At 39.5% G+C, this 18,170-nt stretch overlaps 1 protein-coding gene across 1 annotated transcript in view; it reads right to left on the bottom strand.

Moving 5' to 3' along the window:
* Positions 1–5,458: 5,458 nt before the first annotated feature.
* The window catches only part of LOC135113341 (hemicentin-2-like), a 125,121-nt gene continuing 112,409 nt past the window's right edge, over positions 5,459–18,170 (bottom strand). The window contains exons 4-8 of the mRNA XM_064028583.1: positions 16,097–16,317; positions 15,123–15,284; positions 12,522–12,656; positions 8,883–9,096; positions 5,459–6,949 (exon numbers count right to left, since the gene is read on the bottom strand). Coding sequence (XP_063884653.1) covers positions 6,837–6,949; positions 8,883–9,096; positions 12,522–12,656; positions 15,123–15,284; positions 16,097–16,317 — 845 coding nt within the window. The 3' untranslated portion in view covers positions 5,459–6,836. The remainder of the gene's footprint in view (positions 6,950–8,882; positions 9,097–12,521; positions 12,657–15,122; positions 15,285–16,096; positions 16,318–18,170) is intronic.

The raw sequence follows: 18,170 nt of genomic DNA on the forward strand, positions 1-18,170 counted from the left end.
AAATAAATAAATGAATAAACTATCGTATTTAGTCTGCCCCATATGTTTACGACTCTAATGAAGAAAAGTGTTTGCATTCATTCGCCTAATACTCGTGTACTATTTAATGATAGCACATAACAAACATAAAATAGGAAAGCTGTCTGTCGGATAAGCTTAGAACGTAAATAAAATAGTTTAGATTTGTAATATTCGCATGTTTGATACAAATGTTTGTGTAATACGAGTGTCAGTTCAATACAAAGAGTGAAAACCTGATTAATCCAGACAAAATATAAGAAAGTGGAATACTTGGGCGATTCTCGGGAAACACTCTGACAGTGTTGCCGGAGTGAAGGAGAGGACGCATTACTTCGTCAGGTCAGGTCTGAGCTGGAGGAGGAGGAAGAGAATGAAGAATAAGAAGAGGAAAATGAAGAAGAGGAGGAGTAAGATGAAAAGAAAAAAAAAGGAGGAAGGAAACGGAAAGGAGAAGGAGGAAGATGAAGATAAAGAATACAATGTAATACAAAGGAAACCAAAAAAAAACAACAGACATTAAGGCCCTCACTAGGCAGTTTGTATAACTGACTTACTCTAACCACTAGTGGAAGAAAGAGAATAGCAAAGTACAAGATTCCCCCCCATCCACTCATCCTTTCAGCTGAGACTGGCATGGAAAGAAGAGCAATTATGTGGTACTGAAAAAAAAAAAGACAAAATTTAAGAATACATTGAAAAGAGATTGTAGTTTATGTCTTCTATGCTTGTACGGGAACATGAAGACACTTGATTGTTGCTGTGTGTTGTGTGCATAGTATACTAGGTGGAAGTATAGTGTTAATGTCTGAAGGGTGTGCTGCATTTTCGTCTGGCAAGTCAGTCAAGCCCCAGCTCCATGCACTACACTGAATTGGCACACTTTCCATCAAGGGAGGCCGTACGCTAGTTTTCCCTGCGACATTGATCTCTGGTACTTTTTTTTTTCCAATGATGATCAATAGCTGTCGAGACCCTCTCAAAACAGCCTATCACAGGTCGCAAGTGAAAGTAGTGACTGCTACCTCACGGCTACATGTGCATTCTGGCATAATGCAATGTGGTGTCAAGAGGTAGTGTGGAAGCCTTGCCTGACGCTTTCAAGGGAAGCAGCAGTCAATCAGGCCCCAGCTTCCATAAAACCACTGTAAGAGTGCACTTCTTTATAATTTATGGAGGAGGACCAGGGGGGAAGAGGAGGAGGAGGAGGAGGAGGAGGAGGAGGAGGAAAAGTAAATGGTTTCTAGGGTCATCGTTCTACTGGTGATAGTTTCTTGCATAGCTCGGCTGGTCAACAAAAGCGACGACTGGTGCATCAAATCCACATATACATTAGACATTTTTCATTTTTTTAAGTGTTTATTTAGATTTTTTTCACATCTTAAAATCAAAATTTATTTTATTTAATTTCATCCTTGCACGTACTTTCCATTTTTTTATTTTTTTTTATTTCAAGCATTTCAAAAATCAACCTTTCATAATCACATTTTATTTGGTATGTAAATCAAGACCTTTTCATCAATTATACACACGTACTCGTACTGTATGTTGCTTCTTGATAAAATAAAACTATAATAATAATAGTAATAATAATAATAATGATAATAATAATAATAATAATTAGTAGTAGTTGTTGTAGTAGTAGTAGTAATAATAATATCGTTATTAGCTGAACAGGCTCTGCAGGACGTTAAAGGAACTTCTAGAATGTTCCTTACGATTCTAGCAATAGTTTTAACAGACTTGTGGAAGTTTGCGAGATTTGAAGAATACTTTCCTGATTCTGGTGAGAGTTTAGCATAATTTTTCCGGACGTCTTTGGAGTTTTAAGAGTGCTTTCAAGACTCTAGTGACAGAGGGAGGTTTCAAGACACTTATTCATCAATTTTTGACTACTGCTTTGACCCTTTTATGGGACTGGCATTTCAGTGGGCTTTTTTTTTTTATTGGATTTTTGTTGCCCTTGGCCAGTGTCCTTCCTACATAAAAAAAAAAAAAGATTAATAAACTGCGCTATCAACAGAAAAAAAAAAATGTGAGAAGACGACTAGTCATCACGGTGTCCTTTAAAAATAGTTCTAATAAAAGAGAAAACCGAGGCAGAACACAAGTACAGATGATTCCTCCCCTACAACTCGGCACCACCAACACCTGGGAATATATTGACACCATAAGTATGTCGCCTGTCACGGAAAGGACAAGGCGACGCATACGAAGTGATGCTCCGTATTGGGGGTTAGGATACAAGCAACAATAATTCAGTGGTGGTGGTGGTGGTGGTGGTGGTGTCGGCGATGGTGGTGGTGGTGGAACAGATGTGATGGTGCTGTTACTGCTGCTGCTGTTGCTGCTGTAGCTGCAACAGCAGGAGCACCAGCAGCAACAGCAGCAACAGCAGCAGCTCTCCACATGCATACGTTAGCAGAGTGTCGCATTACTCTGGTGAGCGCCTTGTAAAGATGTCACTAGTGATACTCAGGAAGCTGTAAGTAGAGAGAAACATCCACAGCACTATAAGAAAATATCTTAACTTAAGGGGATGGGAGAGAGAGAGAGAGAGAGAGAGAGAGAGAGAGAGAGAGAGAGAGAGAGAGAGAGAGAGAGAGAGAGAGAGAGAGAGAGAGAGAGAGAGAGAGTGTGTCAAAGTGTGTGAGTCATCCAATAATTTATTTTTCCTGCCCACCTGTGCTCCTCTGTGCCGATGCACTCGCACCTGTCGGTAACCATGCTTGGCATTTTCAATACCTGCTGAGTTGACACAGGCGATGCACTCCTTTGTGTTGTTATTTCAGCGCATAAAAATGGATTATGATTTATTGCTCTTGGGTCGGCTTCCACCGCACCTCCAAAACCATGACATCCTCTGGGAAGGTGCCATGTGTCACTACTCCTGCGCATGGCATCCTCAATAAACAAATAAAATAAATAAATAAATAAATAAATAGTTAAATAAATAGAAAAAAAGCACTTGCAAAAGCATACAAGAACAAGAAGAAAATAATGGAAGCTGCAAGAAGCCACCAGGCCTGCACGTGACTGTCCCTGTATAAAACATAACCTGCTTCCTTTTAACAATCCCATCTATAAATTTGTTTAATCTTGTAAAACTTTTTAAATGCCTCGGCACTTGTAACAACGTGATTACTGAGTCTGCTTCATTCAAGAACTATTTTTCTCAGAACCAATTTCTTCCTATATATTTTTCAGTGTAAAGTTATCAAGCTTGAACCCGTTATTTCTTTTATCCTGAATACTGACCATGAGGATTTCTACCTATCTTTCCTATCCATAACTTCAACAAATATTCTTTTTAAGCTTTCTATTAATTTTGTACTAACAACGGGTTTAATGCAAATTTAGAAGCTAGAATTTTGTAGGAAATGAACAAATTGTGTGATATGTGTGTCATTAAGGACGATATAACGGAAGTACAACGGTCAATGTCATCTCAGGTTTATGCGTCTCGACGACATGAAATGCCGAAAAAGTAAAATAATTAAATGTTCACAAGGTTTATACACAAAAATGTTCAGAGAGAGAGAGAGAGAGAGAGAGAGAGAGAGAGAGAGAGAGAGATTTGGCAAAAACCTGAGGTATTGTATCTACCATTAAATGAGAAAAATAAGAAAAACAAGATAAACTCAGAATAAGAAAAAAAAAATTAAGAGAGGTAAAACGAAATTTAGAGGAACTGGGGACGCATGGTGAGAAAAGAAAGAGGAACATCAAGTAAGGAAAGAAAATAGTCAGAATCTGGAAGGAACAGGCGAATATCTTTTACACATTGCCCATTAAATGTGGAAAATTCAGAGAAAGACTCGCGCAAATTTTAAAAGAACAAAAAAACAATACAGAAGTGAACCAGTGGCTGCTGAGTAGACTGGACTGAGTAATCAGCTGTTAGCGCCGAGGTAATAGGGTGCTTATAAAGAAGATTAAGTAAAGAAAAAGTAAAGTAAAAGTAAGTAAAGGTAAAGATAAAGTAAAAGGATAAAGATGATTGGTGTTTGTGCGTAGCTAGATAATCTTTATAGAAGGACTGACATGTGCTGGAATGATGACTTCCTGCAGCTTTCCTTACGTTCATTCATTCTTTTATTATTATTATTATTATTAGTGTTATTATTATTATTATTTATTTTATTTTTATTTTTTTTTTAATCTGACATTGCTTACTTTTATTCTTCATTTACAGACAGTGTTGCGATCAATAACGCATCTTGATTTCGTTAGTAGACCGTTAAAGAATGTTGTTCACGTTCTCTTAATAAACACAGAGGGGAGAATTATGTATGCAGTCACGTTCTCTTTTACAAAAAAAACAGTAAAATATAGAAGTGTGTTCTTAACCAATCTGTTGACAAATGGAGAACAGTACGAGAAAATCATCATATACGAGTATATGTTTTTCGTTGCTGATAATCACTCAGTATTATCGCAGTTAGTTACTTTTAATATTTTGTTTCGCGTTAGACATTTAGATTCACTCTTAGCTTCTTTTTTTTCTTATGTTTCTTATTCGGCTAATTTCCTTCACTAAGCCGTTCTCCTTGCCCCTTCATTAATTCTCTAATCTTTGTCCAGGTCCTCTTACTTCTCCTGCTGTGCGCCTCATTTCTCGCTGTATCTGTGTGTGTGTGTGTGTGTGTGTGTGTGTGTGTGCGCTTTCAGACTTACAATGCAGGTATCACACACACACACACACACACACACACACATTTGACTTACCTTTAGGATTAATGTCAAGTATTTCCCCACCCCCAATATACATTTTCAGTTTGTTGATTGCCTAAAGAATAAACCGTTTATTATCATTATTATTATTATTACACACACACACACACACACACACACACACACACACACACACACACACACACAGAGAGAGAGAGAGAGAGAGAGAGAGAGAGAGAGAGAGAGAGAGAGAGAGAGAGAGAGAGAGAGAGAGAGAGAGAGAGAGAGAGAGAGAGAGAGAGAGAGAGAGAGATACTGCAAGATAAGCCACTTGGGTTTTGTAGATGTCTCGATGCTCCTCTCTTGAAATAGTTATAGGAAGATGGAAATACAGAAACAGGCAGAAAATCCAGAGTTTAACAGTGAGAGGGATGAAAGATTGGAGATACTAAATAACTCTTGCATTACTAATGTGGACATAACAGAGATGAAAGATGGAGAAACAGAAACATGCAGAGAATTCTAGAGTTTACCACCGAGAGGGATGAAAGAGTGGAGATACTGGTTAACTTTTGCACTGGTGGACAAAATCGTGGTGAAAAGTATAGAAATAGAAATAGGCAGATAATTCCAGTGTTTACCAGAGAGAGGCTTAAAAGGGTGAAGGTGTTGGTTAACTCTTGCTTTAATAAGATGGACCGAAGTAAGAGAGTAAGTTTTTGTAAACACACACAAAAGAGAAAGGAACAAAATAATATCAAAGTACATTACTCAAAACTTTTACTGAAAATACAGAATTCATTCAGAAATACATCCATGTACATTGAAGTCGAACACTTGCTATGTATTTTCTCACTCGAAACGTGTATGCCTTGAGGGGCCTCGCAGAATTTGGATCCTCAAAGCAATGATGTGAAGAGTTGCCCGCTAAATAGTCACTCCTTACTCACGGCATAAGTAACCATCAGGTGGCGTGGAGGATGTCAGGACCAACGCAAAGATTTTCTTATAGTCCTTTTTCTGTGCACTGCAGCACCTTGTTCTGTCATCAGGACTATTTTCAAAGGTCACAGAGATGATTAGTCAAGTTCTCATTAGTATTTTTCTCACTGGTGATGCTTAATCCTTGTTATACTATTACCAGAAGAAACATGAGTCTTGAAAACCCCCGGTGATTATTTTCAGTAAAGCCTGTTTGAAATAGTCAGGACAAGACGCTGAAACATTTGACGATGTGGCACCTGTCTGTTGTCCTCCTCGTGACTAAGATGAGTCACCTGGTTAAGATCGAAATAACGTTATCTCAACCTTTGCCTCAGGTGTCCTTCCTTCGTTCATGTTTGTTAGGGTAGGGTAGGTTGCCCGCCATGAGGTGAGGTGTAGAGAGTGAGCAGTCTCTCTCACACACACACACACACACACACACACACACACACACACACACACACACACACTGTTAGGTTGTTAAGTTAGATTAGATTAGAACATTCAACCTAACCTAACTATACCAGCTCACACCAAAAATAGGTGGAGCTGCTGATCTTCACGTTTCCCCTTACTGTGAAGGAATACAGCTTGTCTCTTGGTAAGGTTCGTGCTCGAGGGACGAAGTGGCGAGACAAGATGATGCCCAATAAATTCCGTCCCTTCGAGAGCTTTTGCGTCTTTGTCTCGAGGTCGTGTGAATGGCCAGTGTCGGTGGTTGGAGCTGCTGGGTCGAGGGTATTGGTGACGCCGCTGTGACACACTGAAGCCCGTATTCTTAATTAAACGCTGTGTTCTCTCATCAGGACAGTTTTCCAAAGGTCCCAGATAATTAGTCGAGTTCTTAGAGATGGTTTTGTGTTTTCTTTCTCACTGATGGTGCAGAATTCTTGGAGTTATGAAAACACCCTTGAAGACCACAATAACTTCCATTGCAGCATGTCAAAAGTCTCCAGTCGGGTTCTTTAGTTCTTTCCCCCACTGACGCTGCAGGATCTTTGGTAAACTGTCACTGTAATCATGAAAACTCCCTTGAAAATCCCTATAACATCACTACAGCCTGTCCAGAGTAATCGAGACGAGACGCCAAATCGTTTAAGAATGTTGTCCGCAGTGTGAAGGAAGACATGAAGGCCAGGGAGGTGCAAGGAGCAGGATTGTCAGCGCGCGGGCAGCACGATGGCCAGCAGCATGACAGCCAGCGCAGGGAGGGTGACATGGTGGGAGGCGCCGCGACCCAGAGCTCGGGGCTGAACTGCGGCGATCTTGTTGTCTGTGGGAAGGATGGATTTGACTGATTGATTTGAAGCAGGAATGCGCGGCAACATCGTGGTCATATGGCGCCCCTACAAAATGTTTAAAGCAACAAAATGGTAGGTTAAAATAGTGATAGCAATAATAAAATTGCGGTAGTGTGAAAACTTTGTAGAAATCACTGGAAATGGCAGTCTATATATCAAAGGAAATGAGATTAATCAGAGACAAGTAAAGTGTCACAGATTAAGAGCCTTCCATCACCAGAATCTAATGCGCTTTCTATTTCTGCCGGGAATCATGCCAAGTCTGTTCTCCAAATAGCCAAAAACTTTCAAAATCTTTCAAGATCTAAATCCCCTCGTGACTTCTGGCACCTAGCCAAAACCACCTCCAATAAATTTGCTTCTTCTTCTTCTTTCCCTCCTTTATTTCAACTTGATGGCACCACTGCTATCACATCTATGTGTAAAGCTGAATTCTTCGCTCAACTTTGCTAAAACCTCTGTCTTGGACGATTCAGGGCTTGTTCCTCCCTCTTCTCCACCGTCTGACTACTTCACGCTACCTATTAAGATTCTTCGCAATGATGTTTTCCATGCCCTCGCTGGCCTAAACCCTCGGAAGGCTTATGGACCTGATAGAATCCCTCCCATTGTTCTCCGAAACTGCGCCTCCGTGCTTACACCTTGCCTAGTCAAATTCTTTCAACTCTGTCTGTCAACATCTACCTTTCCTTCTTGCGGGAAGTTTGCCTATATTCAGCCTGTTCCTAAAAAGGTGACCTTTCTAATCCCTCAAACTACCGTCCTATTGCTTGAATTTACTGCCTATCAGGAAATTAGGGTAGGAAGAAAGACTGAGCCTTGGTGGTTTAGTGGGTAGATGGATGGATAGTTTTTTTTTTTTTATGTAAGAAGGGCAAAAATGTAAAAAAAAAATAAAAGTCTCATGGAGTTTCTGGTCCCTAAAGGAAGGGCACAAAAGAATTATCCAAAACCGGAGAAGTGTCTTGAAACCTCTGTTTTGAAAGAACTCAAGTCAGAACTATGGGAAAATATAGAGGCAAGCAGGAAGACAGATGTAGCTATATATTTAAATAGAAAGGAGTAGACTCAGTAATGTTAGTGCCGAGTCATTAGGAAGCTGAAAAGAAAAATAGACATATTTATGGGTAACGATGACAGATGCAAATGGGAAGGTATTTCTTATACATGGATAGCCACGTGTAGGCCTGGTGCCTTCTTGCAGCTTCCCTTGTCTTCTTATAGACAGATAGGGAGTAGACAGATTGACAGATCTGTCTATATATATATATATATATATATATAGAGAGAGAGAGAGAGAGAGAGAGAGAGAGAGAGAGAGAGAGAGAGAGAGAGAGAGAGAGAGAGAGAGAGAGAGAGAGAGAGAAATACAGATCTTTTATTGTTAACCAAAATTAAAATAACTTATTAAACATTACATACATCACAGCTGCAATATGAACACACTGGTATCAAATGGAATAAGGCCATGCAGAAAAATATAGTTATAGTTATAAAACTCGCACCTGCGAAAGAAAGAGAGCTCTAATTAACAAAAGCAAAAGGTATACATATTTAAGAAGACAAACATGAAACATCAGATCTCTCAACATTTCCAACATAAATTACGCACTAAAACCTCGAGAAATTTCAAGAATGTTAAGATATAAAATGAAAGCATCGTTTAATGTGTGTGTGTGTGTGTGTGTGTGTGTGTGTGTGTGTTTTACATAAACAGTTGTTACACAAGATTTGAGCTACATTCATGAAGTCCTGTCTCTTTACCTAAATTTCTCCTGTTACCAGTTAATTTATATGTACGAGTAAGTTAGTTGGTTAGTTAGTTAATTCGTGAGTTAGCTGGTTAATTAACTGATTAGTTAGTTAGTAAGCTGGCTTACAAGTGTGTACAGCACCACCACGTACCCTCCGTGACGTACACGAAGACCGAGGCGGCCTCTGTGTTGGCGGCGGCGCACGTGTAGTTCCCGGAGTCCTCGGGCCGGGCGCCGCTCACCTTGAGGCGCGAAGCCACCTTGGGTCCTGCCTCCACGCGCACCTCCACGCCGCCGCGCCGCCTGTCGTAGTTGATCATGCGGGAGTCGTGGTACCAGAAGATGTACTGCGGTGCCTCGGGACTCTGGTGGTGAGGGAGACGTGAGAGGGGACTGTGTGACTAACACAGTCCCCTCTCACTAACATCGTGATATATGGCTCTATTTTTTTTTTTTTTTTTTTTTGTGGGGATTTTAGCATCCCTCTCACGAAGCGAGCGACAAGGCAAAGTAATCGAGAACCAAAACAAACATCTCTCAGGCGATCCTGCTGCTGCTGTAGTGTCCAGCTGCCGTAATCCATTGCTTAGGGCGTAGTGGAGATGGGCACCGCACCAACATTCAACTTCCTGTCCAACAACGTGTTTCTTAAGTTCAAGCAGCGCGGCCGAGTCAGGTGTTTGTTTCGGTTAGAGATACAGCATTACCATCGCCAGGACACTCGAGGTGCCAATTTTTTTATTAAAATTGCTGTTTCCATAAACTAGGAAAGAGATTTATGTAATTTGTACTTTTGACTGTCACAGACATGTTGCTTTTATGTTTACTGTCGTCTAGATTAAAACGTTTCCAATGAAGAGTGTATTAATTTGGAAATCTTAAGATGACCAAATAAATCTAAATGCCGATTCACTAGAAAATCGACTTATATACATTTGTTCATGAAAAGAGTTTGATTTTACTTGTGTTACTACTTAGAAAGGATTACGTAGAAAAATAGATTATATAAGCCCATTGCATCTTCATGTAAATAGAATAACACTGTAGGTATATCTGATATTGCTTGTATGTGAGAGAAGAGTTCGTGTCTGTGCTGCCACTTGGTGGCAACCACTAGTTCTGAAAACTCCCCATTCTAGCGGTAGTTTAACAGGGATTATACATCATGGATCTGAGAAACCAGACTGATTATCTTTTTTGGCTTTAGAATATAGGCATGATGGCAGAACAATGACTTTCAAAACAGGCTCTTGTGGTTCACTCTTTAACTGCTAGTGGCAGCACGACACTTGTTGCTTCAATTGAGTATGCTTACATGATTTTTTAAAGCAAAGATAAAACTGCAGGTATATAAAGATCTGAGTATCTCGAGTTGTAGTAATCATGATGTTAGTGTTAAGACATTAGGGAGCTTTAAGAGAAGATTAGACGGGTTTATGAATGGGGATGATAGGTGGAAATAGGTAGGTATATTTCATACGGGGACTGCCTCGTGTAAGCCTGGTCGCTTCTTGCAGTTTCCCTTATTTCTTATGTTCTTATGTTCTTATGATTACTCTTTTACTATTAGTGGTGTGATTGGAAATTGTTATTCCAAACTTCCACCAAAATGTGTTATCATGGGAACATAGGAAGATAAAGGGAACTGCAAGAATCAGAAGAATGCAAGAATCAGTTAGACCAACACCTGGCAATCCCTGCATGAAACGTATCCTTCTATTTCCACCTATCATCCTCATCCATAAATTTCCCTAATCTTCCTTCCTTAAGTCTATTCTATTCATCTACCACTTCATATAAGAACCAGTTGCTTTCTATCCTTTTTATATAAATCTAACTTTATCAAACTTAACGAGAAACCGGAGGAGTCAAATAGTTAGTGATATTTGTACTAATGATAATGATAAAGACAATGCCAAATGATAATCCTCTTCTTCTCTTTCCCAGCAGTTTTTCCCGTGTTCCTCTAAGGTCACTGGTCCTCGTTACTCTACCCGACAGAACTCAACCCTCCAGTCAGATCTCCCACACACAAGTCTCCTACGTAGTCCTTCCGCCTCTTCCTCGGCCCGCCTTGTCTCTCCCTCCACCTACGTTGAGTTATAGCGTTCTTCTATTCACACACTGCTCTACCCTTCTTTTTTTTATAATTGAAATAGAGAATGCAGGGAATGAGTAACGTGGAAGACAAATGAAAGAAAAGAGAGGAAAGATTTGTCCATTATAGGATGGTAGTAGTCGTAGTAGTAGTGGTGGAGGTAGCGGTGAGGGTAGTGGTGGGGTGGTAGTAGTAGTAGTAGTAGTAGTAGTTGTTGTTGTTGTTGTTGTAGAAATAATAATAATAATAATAATAATAATAATAATAATAATAACAACGACAACAACATCGGTATCACTTTACCATAGAAATAGCACATGAATGCACTGAATAGCAATTACTGAGAAGATGCGAACCCCTGTACTGTAACCTCCCTCCCCACCACCACCACCACCACCACCACCCTGCTAGCCTCGCCTTTATGAGATAATACATTTAAAACTTTGCTGTTAATGTCTCTCCTAATGGTGCAGTTATTTCCATGTTAAATAAAAATAAAAACAGTGAACATTATTAATATATTCTTATGAAATAGGAAGTGTTTTCGTTTCTTCTTTTTCTTTTCTATTTTCTTCTTCTTCTTCTTCTTCTTCTTCTTCTGACCTCGTAATTGTTATGTTTTAGGTTTCCTGTAAGTATTAATACACAAGATTAATATTGGATACGAAATAAAATGAAATGAGTTCAGATTATTAGCATATACTCATGAAATGTTTTTTTTTTTTTTGTTTTATCTGCCAAATTGTTGTTATTATTATTATTATTATTATTATTATTATTGTTATTATTATTGTTGTTGTTGTTGTTGTTGTTGTTGTTGTTGTTGTTGTTGTTGTTGTTGTTATCATCATCATCATAATCATCATCATCATCATCATCATCATCATCATTATCATCATCATCAATTTCATCTCAGTTGTTTCATAGTGGGTTATCATTATATGGTCTTGTTTTTATTTATTTTTTCTTTTTTATTATTTTCTTTTTTTTCTGAAGGTGATTTTGCTGACAGGGAATGCTGACTAGTTCTATCACCTCACTAATGCAAGACTTAAGCATTACCTTCACGCTTTCATCCTTTTCCCAAGTAAACTCTGCAAATGTATGCCTGTTCGCTTATTTTTGTTTGTTTGTATGTATGTATGTTTAGTTTCCTACGACTTGAACGGTTTCAGAAGATTATCAAGACCGTAATTAAATTGGCCAACTTTTTTTTTCTTTTTTTTCTTTTTTTTTTTTTGGGGGGGGCGAGTTTTTCTTGCCCTCAACGAGCCTCTCTCACACTGAAGAATGGAAATATTCTCACACACTCTCCATGAAGTGAAATTTTGTGTTGTTGAATGTCTGCAAAATTAAACAAGCTAGGTTAGTTTTTTTTTTCTTAGTTCTTTTAATCACCTTGGTTATCTTCCGTCTTACGAAGAGAAATGATAATATGAAAGTCCCTCACTTGCCCTCACTGAACGAAAATTTGAGCTATAGAATTATTGCGAAATTATCTGTAATTAAGTTTTCTAACCGGCAAGTAAGAGAGACGGTTGCTTGTCAGTGTTTCATAATCATGAGTAGGACAGGTTCCTTTCCAGTGTTTTATAATTGTCAAGTAAGAGATCGTTCCTTTCCAGTGTTACGTAGCGGGAAGACGGGCCAGTTTATCCTACTGGTGGCGCCTGAGGTGGATGTTTTACCTACCTGCTCGATGAGGCAGGTGAGGGAGATGGTTGAGCCAGCCTGCACGTGGTGGACGCCTCGTCCTGGAATCACAGCACGCGGCGCCACCACTTCCAGAACCACCAGGTGCGACGCTAGCCCATCTCCCGTCGATACCTGCCGGGGGAGGAGCATTGACTGACACTGAAGGAAGGACTGAGTCAATTAAGCCAGCAGTGAACAAAATCAAGCCAGGAATGAACTGAAGTAAGCCAGGAATGAACAAAATCAAGCCAGGAGTGAAGTAAATCAAACCGGTAAAAAAAAATAAATCAAGCCAGGAAAAAAATTTAATCGAGCCAGAAATGACCTAAATCAAGCCAGGAGTGAAGTAAATCAAGCCAGGAATTAACTAAATCAAGCCAGGAATGAACAAAATAAGTCAGAATTAACAAAATCAAGCCAGAGATGAGCTAAATCAAGCCAGGAGTGAACTAAATCAAGCCAGGAATGAACTAAATCAAGCCAGGAATGAACTAAATCAAGCCAGGGAAGGAGGACTGAATTACTTTCCACGGGTTTCAATCAGCAAGTCGTGTTGGGGAAAGAAGATTCAATAAAAATGTAGAGTTGTCAGATTTCAAACCAGGCCAAAGAAATGGAACTGAATTACTTTCAAGAAGGGAAGATGTAGGATGAGGAAAGATAGTCGAAGAAAAGCCTTCCTAATGTAATCTGACTGCTAACTCCCTCCCTCCCTTCATTATCCTTCTCCCTTTCCTCCCTTTCTCAAAAACCTTCTTTTTCCTCCTCCTTTTCTTGACCTCTCTCTCTTCCCTCTTCTCCTTCCAGTGACCTTCTCCCTTTCATCCCTTTCTCAACAGACTTCTTTTCCTCTCCTCCATTAAGCAACCTTCACCCTTTCCTTCCTCTCTCAACAACCTTCTCTTTTCCTTCCTCAATTAACAGCCTCCTCTTCCTCCTATCTCCCTCCACAACTTTTCTTTTGCCTTCCCTCTAACAACCTTCTCTCTTTTCCTCCTCAGCAACCTTTTCTTCCTCCTGCCTCTCTCTACAACCTTTCCCTTTCCTTCCCTTTCTGAACAACTTCCTCTTTTTCCTTCTCTCCTTCCAGTAACCTTTTCTTCCTCCTTCTCTCAACAAACCCCTCTTTTTCCCTTTCCTTATTCCTTCTCTTTTAATCCCTCACTAACGTCCTTTCTTCCCCATGTAACATCATCACCTCACTCCCTCCACCACCTGTACAATCCCTCTTCAAAGACTCTATTGTAAATAACACACAAAATATACTAAAGTCTGACCATTTTGAATTCAGCGTTTAGGCGTTGTCCTTTCCGGGGATTCCTCGGCCTGCGGCACTGTCAAACCTTGTACTGAGCAATTAGCAGATTAGAGACTGTGTCGCTGACAACCTCGCTCCCCACACACCACCTCTCTCTCTCTCTCTCTCTCTCTCTCTCTCTCTCTCTCTCTCTCTCTCTCTCTCTCTCTCTCTCTCTCCATTGTGAATTTCATTTAAATGTGATTGGTTTTCTTTTAGATATGATATTTCCCCTACACTATGATGTTATTTTTTTTATTCTTTAGTAATGGCTTTTTTCCACGCCACCGTCGAGGTTAAAGTCAAGATACGTTGGTGGCTTTCGCTATTCGGGCAGCAACTCTTGAGGGATGAAATAAGGATATCCTATTAGCCTTTTCTTCCAAAAAATACTTACTGAGTAAATAAGCCGCTTTTTTCTTGGCTGTTGTGACGAGAGCGAGCGGGAGAGGTAGCTTCCATCCTGACTGACGGCGCGAGAGGAAGTGACCATGGATTAACACGGTTATTTTGACCGTGTGACCTCACTCGGTCATTCGCGGAGAAGTGATAACCCCTGGATGAAACGTCGCCAAGGATTGTCGTGTTTGCAAAAAAAAAACAAAAACAAAACAAAACAATGCAAGTATCATTAAAAAAAACATATTACACTAACTTGCCCCTTTTTTTTTTTTTGAGTATCACAGTGTATATATACTAAAACACCATTCAATTTTGAGGTAGGAAGTACCTGACATGAGGTGTGGCTTGGTATGAGTGTGGCAGCGCGCAACGCCTAAACGCTCAATTCAAAATGGTCAGAGAGGCTCAACCAAACACAGCACTGTCATTGACGGCGCCGCATGCCTTCCTTTCCCTTCCTCTCAGTACAGTCGCTCAACAACTTTCCCCGTCACTCTCTGCTACAGTTCCCATCTATTCAAGTGCACCATGAAAAGAAAAGACAAAAAAAAAAAAAAAGAGGGACAAAAACAAGGAAGGTAGAAACAGAGACAAGACAAAACTGGAAAGACAAAAAAGAAAAAGAGAAAAAGGGAAGAGACAAAAAAAGAGAAATGACAAAGACAACGAAAAAAGACACAAAATTGAGACAAAAAAGAGAAGAGATGCAAAAAAGAAAAAAGAAAATGAAAGAAAAAGACAAAAAAGAAACACACACACACACACACACACACACACACACACACACAAATACTACCACTAATAAATAAATAAAACAACATAAAAAATAAACAAATAAATAAACAAATCAATCAACTCAACCAAGCATGGCGGCGTCCTTGGTGAGTGGCGCCACGTACCTGACACTCGTACGTGCCGGCGTCCTCCAGCGTGACGTACTTGATGGCCAGCGTCCACTCGGTGCTGCCCTCTGGGTGGTGCACGGCGAACCTTCCCTCCCGCGTGTAGGTGAGCGTGCCGGAGGTGAGGATGTGCCAGTCCCGCCGCCGCACCCACGACACCTGGGGGGGAGGGAGGCGTGACTGTGGGGCGGTGGTGGTGGTGGTGGTGTTGTGGTGGTGGTGGTTATTATTTGTTTTTTTCGCTTATCTGTGTGTATGTGTGTGTGTGTGTGTGTGTGTGTGTGTGTGTGTGTGTGAGTGTGTGTGTGTGTGTGTGTGTGTGTGTGTGTGTGTGACGTACTACTACTAGTGCCGCTGTTATTTTCATAATTATTACTATTATTATTATTATTATTATTATTATTATTATTATTATAACAGTATCAATAAGATTATAGCATTAATATTGGAAATAATAGATCTTTGTCATCGTCGTAGTAATAGTAGCAGTAGCAGTGGTGGTAATAGTGGTGGTGGTGGTAGCAGTAGCAGTGGTAAATAGTAGTATTAGCAGTAGTAGCGATCCTAGTAGTAGCAGTAGTAGTAGTTGTAGTAGTAGTAGTAGTAGTAGTAGTAGTAGTAGTAATAGTAGTAGAAGTAGTAGTAGTAGTTGTTGTTGTAGTAGTAAAGTTATTGTTGTTGTTGTTGTTGTTGTTGCTGGGTACTAGTAACACTACAGTCCTTTACAGTCCTATCTACAGCAATAATTTCACCCCAGCACCACACACAGCACCTCTCCAGCAACAGGGGCCGATAAGATCACAAGAAGACAAGGGAAGCTGCAAGGAACCAGCTGGCCTACTCTTAGCAGTCCCTGTACAAAACAAACCCACAATGACAATACCCACTTATACCCAACTGTCACCCATTACAAAAAACACATCCATACACATCTATACCCACCAATACCTTTTTGTGCCCCGTTGCCTCACCTGCCTCTCCGTGGGTTCCTCAGTCTGGCACGGGAGAAAGACGGAGGTGCCGAGCTGTGCCGTGAGGTTAGTTACGCTACTCTCCTCCACCTCGGTGACCACCACGGTAGGCTGCTTCTGCTCCAGGGCGGCGGTGGACACCCTCGAGTGTGGCGGGACGGCGGAGTGTGGCGGGGGGGCAGAGGTCACCCACCGGGACTGGAGACTGGCGGGGGAAGGCCCTGTAGGGGATACGCGGATGAGTAAAGGAGGGGACACACACACACACACACACACATTTTTATGAATATTTGATTCAGTGGGTGCTCATATATAGTACGGGAAATGAAGTAGGCACAGAGAGAACGGAGAGGGAAGAAAACAAGGAACATAAGAAAAAAGAAAAGGGAGGAAGAGAAGTGAATGTAAGAATTGAAACACACACACACACACACACACTTTCCTACTACTACTACTACTACTACTACTGCAAATAAAAGCTATAGAAACCAGCTAGTAACCTTGCTGCGTGTTGCAAAAAACAAATACTATCAGGATAAACTTAAGAACCAACAAGGAAACAGTAAATCGATATGGAACACATTAAATAGTCTATTGGGAAGAAATAACAATAAAAGTACAATTGAAATTAAATTGAAAAATAATAATGACTACACTGCTAATGTTTTTAATGATCACTTTCTGAAAAAGACAGAATCCTCACAACAACAAACAGCTACACCACAAAATTCCCACCGTCAGTTTCTCAACAATCCTGCAAACATTTCACTTTACTTGTGCCCTGTTACTAGAGAAGAAATAAATATGTATTTAAGCAATCTAAAAACAAACACTGCTCCAGGATATGATGAAATTCCACCTAGACTGCTAAAGATTACAGCACAGTACATTGATATACCTCTGACCCACATTATTAATCTCTGTTTTCAGCAAGGTTGTTTTCCCGACAAACTTAAAATAGCTAAAGTGATTCCAATATTTAAGTCGGGTGATGTTGACGATGAAAATAATTATAGACCAATATCTATATTACCATCTATTAGCAAGATATTTGAAAAAGCTATTGTTCAAAGATTAAGGAGGTTCCTGGAAGATTTTGATCTAATATCAAATAATCAGTTCGGTTTTCGTAATAACATGTCAACTGAAAAAGCCATAATGCAATTTACAAGTAAAATTTACAGTAATTTGGAAAGGAAACGTTATGTAGCAGGCATATTCTTAGACCTTTCGAAAGCCTTTGATACACTGAATCATGCAATTTTACTTGATAAGCTCTACAATAGTGGAGTAAGAGGAACACCATTAAAATTATTAGAAAGTTATCTAACTAATAGGAAACAATCAGTACACTGTAATAAAAAATCATCACAACTAAAAGTTATTCACACAGGAGTTCCTCAAGGGTCAATACTGGGCCCATTGCTCTTTTTGACATATATAAATGATATCTCTAATGCCTCTGAAAAATTTAATTATGTATTATTTGCTGATGATACAAATCTTCTTTTACATGATGATAACTTAAATAATTTGCATACTGCCTTGAATACTGAATTAGAGAAAATTAGTAAATGGGTATCTGCTAACAAATTAAAGGTAAATGTTACAAAAACAAATTATATATTATTTCAAAATCGATCTGTGGAACATAGAATGAGGACAGTTTATATGGAAGGATGTGAATTGAAAAGGGTTTCATGTACAAAATTTTTAGGGGTTTTAATTGATGAGAATTTAAACTGGAAAAACCATATACAATCACTCTGTTTGAAATTGTCAAAAATTTGTGGGGTATTGTACAAAATTCGACGTAACCTAACAATTGATGCCTTGAAAAATCTATATTACTCACTATGTTATCCTCATTTTATATATTGTTTATCATTATGGGGTTGTACATGGCCTTCAGTTGTAAAAGAAATTATTGTAATGCAGAAAAAGATTTTAAGAACCATTACATTCAAAAGAAAACATGATTCCACACAGTTTTTGTTCACTGAATTGAAATTACTGAAATTTGATTACCTATTGCAATACTTTTGTCTTTTATCTGTTTATAATGACTTAAATG

The sequence above is a fragment of the Scylla paramamosain genome, chromosome 25 (assembly GCF_035594125.1).
Source record: "Scylla paramamosain isolate STU-SP2022 chromosome 25, ASM3559412v1, whole genome shotgun sequence".
In the NCBI taxonomy this organism is placed as follows: Eukaryota; Metazoa; Arthropoda; class Malacostraca; order Decapoda; family Portunidae; genus Scylla; species Scylla paramamosain.